The sequence below is a fragment of the Austrofundulus limnaeus genome, unplaced genomic scaffold, assembly GCF_001266775.1.
Source record: "Austrofundulus limnaeus strain Quisiro unplaced genomic scaffold, Austrofundulus_limnaeus-1.0 Scaffold1892, whole genome shotgun sequence".
Taxonomy (NCBI): Eukaryota; Metazoa; Chordata; class Actinopteri; order Cyprinodontiformes; family Rivulidae; genus Austrofundulus; species Austrofundulus limnaeus.
The window spans coordinates 3863-10940 of NW_013954294.1; the positions used below are offsets into that span (position 1 = coordinate 3863).

General features: G+C 39.0%; 1 protein-coding gene across 1 annotated transcript in view; it reads right to left on the bottom strand.

The window, feature by feature from the left end:
* LOC106536602 (chromodomain-helicase-DNA-binding protein 1-like) overlaps positions 1–7078 on the bottom strand; it is a gene marked incomplete in the record, with an annotated part of 19148 nt that overhangs the window by 3461 nt on the left and 8609 nt on the right. The window contains 6 exon segments of the mRNA XM_014033912.1: positions 221–366; positions 673–853; positions 939–1092; positions 1715–1829; positions 6439–6549; positions 6731–6804. Of these exon segments, the coding sequence (XP_013889366.1) occupies positions 221–366; positions 673–853; positions 939–1092; positions 1715–1829; positions 6439–6549; positions 6731–6804 (781 nt within the window).

The following is a 7078-nucleotide window of genomic DNA, read 5'->3' on the forward strand; positions in this document are numbered from 1 at the left end:
GCGTTTCTAGTCCCCACCTGTCGTTTTCCTCCTCTGCATGGCTTCCTAAAAACTCTGCAGGATTTCTCAAACATGCATGAATGAGTCAAAGCGTGACTGGTGGAGGTCTTGGTGTCATATTTGGCTTATCAGTACATTTGGGGAAGATAAATCATGAGTAAAAGCTCTGATTCTGTCAATACTTTGTGGAGCCACATTTTGGAAAGTGAGAGCTACTTACTCCAGCTTTGTGTCGCAGAGCTCGCCCCTCTCCTGCAGTTTTCTGAAACTCCGTCAGCTGCTCCTCCAACAAACGCTCAAAGCTCTTCTGGTCTTCAGAACTGGGGTCCTTACTGTAGTCTTTGCCCTCAAAAAAGTACATGTGGTCTGAAAAGACCAGAAGGGATGATGGTGAGCAGGACTCATCAACAGAAAACACTAAAGGCAGATAGATAATTAGCTGCTGATGAAGAGTTAAGGTGGTAAAATAAATCTAAGTTTTAAAGGGATCCATGATTAGATGTAACATTAGACTTTATTTGATAAACATTTATTTTAACTGTAAATTTTTACTGTCTTTATTTTACAATTAAAATAAATGTTTATAAGATAAAGTCTAATGTTACAACTAATCATGGATCCCTTTTATGACTCTCACAGCACATAAAGAGCTGAACCTGTAATAAAACATACTCTGCACTTCAGATTCAGATCTGTCCTCCTCCTCTTCTTCTTCTTTAAGTGATAAGTCCTCATCATCCATCCAATGACCGCTTCGTGACGAGCCGAGGATCTTCTCCAGTTTTACTTCTTGTATTGAGCTCTCATCTGACAACAGAAGCTTATCTATCCCAAACTTCAGGATCTCACTCAGCTGTTTGAAGCATATCAGAAGAGAAGAATCAATGAAGACAGTTGGGTGTGTTTGAATAAAATGGACATTTGTGAACTTGTCCAACCTGCAGTCCTGCAGCAGCAGACTGAGCTTGGTCCAGTAATGAGAAGCGTCCTTCTTCAATAACAGCGTTGGTGAGCTGTAGCTTGGATACAGCACGGGCGTACATGATCTCCTCCACCGTGTCTCTTGCAAGGAGGCGAATTACTTTCACAGGTCTGTAATGCATCAGATATTCAAACGTAAAGGCCCTTTTGTTCAAAGGACAATCAGAAGAAGCAATTTGCAAAAAAAGTAAATAAAAATAATAATGATCAGAGGATGAAACAAGTTAGATCTGGTTTACATTAGGTTCAACGGCAAGAGCTTTTCTGTATGTAATAAATGAAAATTTTGATTTGTGAAAATAAGAATATGACCAAAAAAACAAACAATAAAAAAACTGAACCAATAATATCAGACTTTGTGTTAGAGATTTTTTTTTACAGGAAAACGTTGAACATGTTTGAGTGAGGTTCTGCAGAGAGGTTATGAACAGTTAATATCTTGCCTGTTGTAGACAGCTCAATGGAGGATCTGTTTGGAAAAACGTGTTCATATTCAACCGGATTAAACTAGACTGAGACCAAAGTGGGTCTTCAAACATCTCTAATCTCAAAGGTTTGATAATGATGCAAACAGCAGCAGCAGTAACAGTTAGCTGCATCACTTCCTGTGCAACCAGCRGTCACTTCCAGCAGAAATAACCTGATATATCAGGTATGATATTGTAATATTTCATAATCTGGAAGACAGGGCTGATGATTTAGACTGTTTTTTGTTAAAAAGTATTTTCCATACCTGTTCTGACCAATCCGATGGCAGCGTGCTGCTGCCTGCAAGTCGTTTTGAGGGTTGTAGTCACTGTCCACGAAAATAACCGTGTCAGCAGCTGTAAGGTTCATGCCCACACCCCCTGACAAGAGACAGTTTAATGAAGTCAAAGTTTAAGAGAACAAGCTGCACAACGTTAAACTATAGCTCACATTAAACTGTGTCTGCAGTTATTCTAAAAACAAAGGACGTTCATCAGTGTATAGTCATGGATGAAAGAAAGTCTATCTTCTTTTAATTCTAGGGTTTTACATAATGGATGTTCCCAAATTATTCAAATCTAAACTCAATGTAACAAAACACAGAACAGCTTCCACCATATTATAATTTAATAATAAACAAAAACAAAAATGGGGAAAGCTCTGTGTGAAAAACTAAGTCCCCCTCACTGCTTCTACAAGAGGAAACAGCACAGCCACTGTTGATCAAATCAACTTGATTAACTGATCAACATCAGTTTGACCACATTTACAGCAACAGGAGATTTATCTGGAACAAACAGGTTGTTAACACAATAAATAGGGAGGAAAGAAAACAGCAATGACCTCAGAAACAACTGCTGCGGTCCGTTCATCTGGGAAGGGTTAAAGGTCATTTTTGAATAACTTGGAATCCATTATTTTTTATATAGCTGTGTTGTGGAGGCAACAGGTTCAGGAGAAAAAACTCAGGCGTTCCCAGGTCAGAGAGGATACATAATCCCTCCAGCGAGACCTGGRTCTTCCCCGGGCCTCTCATCAGTGGGACGTGCTCGGAAAACCTCAAAAGGGAGGCGTCCAGGAGGCATCCTAATCAGATGAACCACCTCAACTGACATCTTTCGATATGGAGGAGCAGCAGCTCTACTCTGAGCTCCCCGCAGAAACAGAGCTCCTCACCYYRTCTCTAAGGCTGAGCCCGGCCCCCTATGAAGGAAGCTCATTTCAGCCCCTTGCATCCCGACTCTCTTTCTTTCAGTCATGATCCACCCMTCATGACCACAGGTGAGGGTTGTGTAGCATTTTCCTGCATATAATTAATCATTTCTGATTAGATTTAACTCGTTCTTGTGACTGCTCAGAGAAAGGAACAAAATCCCACTAACTTCAGATTTTTTAAAGGATTTTGCATGGAACTTCCCTTTGTGGCCCTAATTAGCATCTCTTACACAAACCCTCCACTAGACTTTGCGATGCCCCAGCAGTCAAACTGAAAGAATTTACATTCTGATGAGTCCTTGTGGCTTCCACCCCCCATAAGGACTGCCTGTTGGTCCCTCTTCAAGGGGGGTGGGGGGTGGGGGGGTGGCATAAATACCTTTAACCAGACTCTTCAGTGACCTGAAACAAAGGACTTACATTCTTCATTAAATGTGAAAAAAAGAAGGAACCAGATTGAATGTTTTTATACAACTGTCTGTTCTTATATATCTTAATCAAAGAAATGTGATTTACTTTTCTCTTACAGAAATAACAAAACCCATTGAATCTAACTGTGGTTTTTTATTTTTTATTTTTTTGATGAAGTGTTTTCCTAAGAAGATGTTTCTTTTATTTCATGATTTTATACTGTGTTTTATTCCATGATTTAACCCTTAGAAACCTTAGGTCTTGAATTTTAACTAAATGTGACACTCTTATTTTATTGAGGTAAACAGATGTCTCCCCTTTAATTAGATGCAAGATAATTAAACTAAAACATTCCCTTTTTCTTTGTCCTGAAGTGAAGTTTTCCCTCCAAAACATTTTATTTCTTAAAAAACCTTTCCTGTATAAGGTGTAATATTTTCATTGGCCAACTTAAAACCTTGACTCCGCCCATAACAGAGGTTTTAAAAGTTAGTGCAGCTTCCAAGATCGACAGTTTGTTTTTGAGACATTCCAGTGAATGAATGAATGAGAGGAAGAGATCTTTTCAACATCAAGCCAGAAACAGCTTTCCAGGAGTTCGGCAGAGGCCTCCCTGCCAGCCTTCCCCATGGGCTGGACAGGATGGTGCCAGTCTGCATCTTCTGCTGATTGACCGAATAGCTATCTTTTCATATCGGCTCAATATCTGAGTTTGATTTTATAGAAGTCAAATAAGCTAATGGTAATTCATGCATCGTTTTAGCTCGTTTTCTCTACAAAGTGGAAATCAAATTAAGAAGTCTTGCAGCCACCTGGAGGACCAGACTACGAGTCACCAAGGAGTGACCCCTTCTCTGACCAAGGGACCAGTCGAGTTTATCAGGAAGACCGTCTGATATCCAGCTTGCATGGAGAGCCTGTCTGGAGAACGAACCCAGAGATGATCTTCCACYGSTGACTTCCCCCTCCTGGTACCCGCAAGGYAGAACAAAAGGGTAAAGCTGAACATTTGTCCTGGTGACACACAGGTGCTCAGACTAATTTGATTTTTATCTTTGTGTGAGATTTGGTAAACTAAACGCTTTTTCGACCTAATTTAACTAGGATTCCTTAGTTAAATCCACAGCTAAAAGCAACTTACCTCACCTCACTCTAAACCTCAAACTCACCTCTCAGTGTTTACTTTATGTTTATCTGTTTGTTTGTTTATTTGTCTGTTTGTTTGTTTATTCACTCGTGATTGCAAACCCTTTCAGTTTTTACCTGGTTCAATATATCATCATTCATTCATTACTCGCCATAGTTGTATACATTTAATCTGTAAATAAATGGCTCGTGGAGAACGTGCCAACATAAGCTAATCTCATTTTTGTGTCTTGATAAAAGATATTATTGGTTCTGATAAGACGAGAACTCATAAAATCATTTTGGGTACATGTATTCTGAGACTGATTACAATTAAGTTACAGTTTTTCGTCTCTTTCCTGGGTCAATCCTGGACCAAATTAAAGAGCGTGGTGCCTCGAGGAATAATATACTTAAATAAAATATATTTAAATATATTCACAAATTATCCATTTTTTAGAATATACCCAAAAACCCCTACAGTTGGAATGAAGACAGACCAGTAAATMCAGAACTTTTCCTTTCGACTCAGCTCTTTCTTCACCACGAGTGACCAAAGCAACGCCCTCATTACTGAGGATGAGACCCCACAACCCATTGATCCATCTCCCGCTCCATCCGACCATCACTCAGGAACAAGACATCCAGATACTTACACAAATATCTAAATCCAAAATAAAATATAAGATTGTTGTTTTAATACATAACAATACCAGAAATGACGGAAGATGCTAAAGAAGAAAAGTATATACAGTAGTGGCCGGAAGAAAACTGCTTAAAAACAGAAACTATTCCTAAAGACAGCAGCTGAACTCAAACCCTGTTTTGTTTAACGTAGAATATTAAAGTAATTAGTAGGATCGTCAGCTCTCAATGAGGCGTAGACTCCCTCTATGAAGCAAACCCATGGTGAGAATTGAAATGTAATGCTCCTGAAGTTCAGGACATGATTTCCAGTTCCACCAGAGGTTCTTACCATTAATAGTACACCAACAAAATATAAAGCTTCAAAACCAGTAAAATAAAATAAAAAAACATAGCTTGTTTTATTTTTACAAGTGTCTTTTTTTTCCCAATATAATTTTTTAAACACTCGATTATTAGTTTTACCTCATTATATTTTTTAACGGAAAAACCAAAGACTGAACCATGTACACTTGTCACAGACTTGTCGCACAGATTGTCTACAGGMCTCAGCTAGAAAGTTACGTGTTAAAGTTCATGACAGGAAGATTAGAAAAGAACTGAACAAGKATGAATGGTTAGGAAGGGTTTTTCCTCTCTAAAAACAACATGGCACCATGACTTATGCTTCAAAATCAAATATCAGTGAATCACCTGCCCTGTGAAGAGCTGAGACCAAAGTTTACCCATCATGCACAGCGCCATGCTTGAATGAGCCAAGGATTTTCAACACAAACACCTCAGTCCAAACGAGAAACACGACAGCTGAGGATTTGGGCTTGTTTTGCTGTGACAGGTCTCTGAGTGGACCATGAGGTCCTCTGTGGACCAAATTTGAGACCAGCTGAAGCTGGGACCAAACTGGGTCATGATGCAACAGAACAAYGACCTCAAACAGGGCAGCAAAACTTCAACAGAACGACTGAAAACTAATACGATCAATGTGTTGCAATGAGCTCAACTTTATTTCATTGTTCAGATGGTGTAATTAACTGAATATTTTTTTTTATTATGAGGTAAAGATGATATTTGATGTAAAACTTCACAGTTGTTTTAATTTATGTGGTGATTTTGTTCTGCTGCACACGTCGGAACTTTTTTTGTATTGTTCAGAAAGTAAAAGCTGCACCAGGAAACGAGCCTTCTTTCTCCCCATTTTCACACTTTGCACAAAAAAGCAGAAAGAAGCAAAAAAAAGAAAAAAAAAGAAAGCCGAAGGCCTCGTTTCACACGCATTTCACTTTGCTGCACCTCTTATCTCCATCTGATCTGCTTCTTTTCCTCTCTGCTGATTCTATGAACTCGGCCACAGATACAGATATGAAGACGTGCTCACCCACAGAAAGCAGGATCTCTGGCTTATAAACTAACTCTAGCCAGATTCAGGTGAAAGATGAAATTCTTTCAAAACAGACCTTTAACAAATGACTGTAAATTAAACAGCAAATATTGCTTTTTCTGCCTTATTTTTCTTATTTCACAAATAAAACCCCAAACATCTGTTCAAAACTATTATTTTGTTATTTTGTGTAAGCATATTTGTGGTTATATTACCTGCTTTAGTGCTGAGCAAAAAGACAAAAATATCTTTGCTGCTGAAGTTCTTCACTGCTAGATTTCGTTCCTCCCCGCGAACAGACCCGTCCAGTCGCTCATAGCTATAACCTGAAGAGGAAAACACAAAAAAGGCTTTATGAGCAAATATTAATTATCTTTTATAAAGTGAAGACTGGTGGAGCCAGTGAACTCAGAAAGTCCAACAAATGTGACTTTTTCTCAACGTTACAAAATGAATGAATTGTCGAGATGTTTTTAAGTGACCCTCTCTGTTTTTAGTTGTAGTCACCTCGATACTCCATGTAGTCCTGAAGAATATCCAACATCCTTGTCATCTGAGAGAACAGCAGGATCCGGTGACCCCTTCAAAAACAAAAACTGTAACCAAAAGAGATCTGGGGTTCTTTGACCTCGAAGCACGATCTACCGCAGGTAAGATATTAATAGTTCAGAACCTGTCCTCAAAGTTCCACTTTAAAAGATCTGAACTATTCCTTTCAAATGTGCTAACCCTGATAAAGCATTTAGAGTCGTTCCATTAGAGCTATACACTCACCGGCCACTTTATTAGGTACACCTGTCCAACTGCTCGTTAACACTTAATTTCTAATCAGCCAATCACATGGCGGCAACTCAG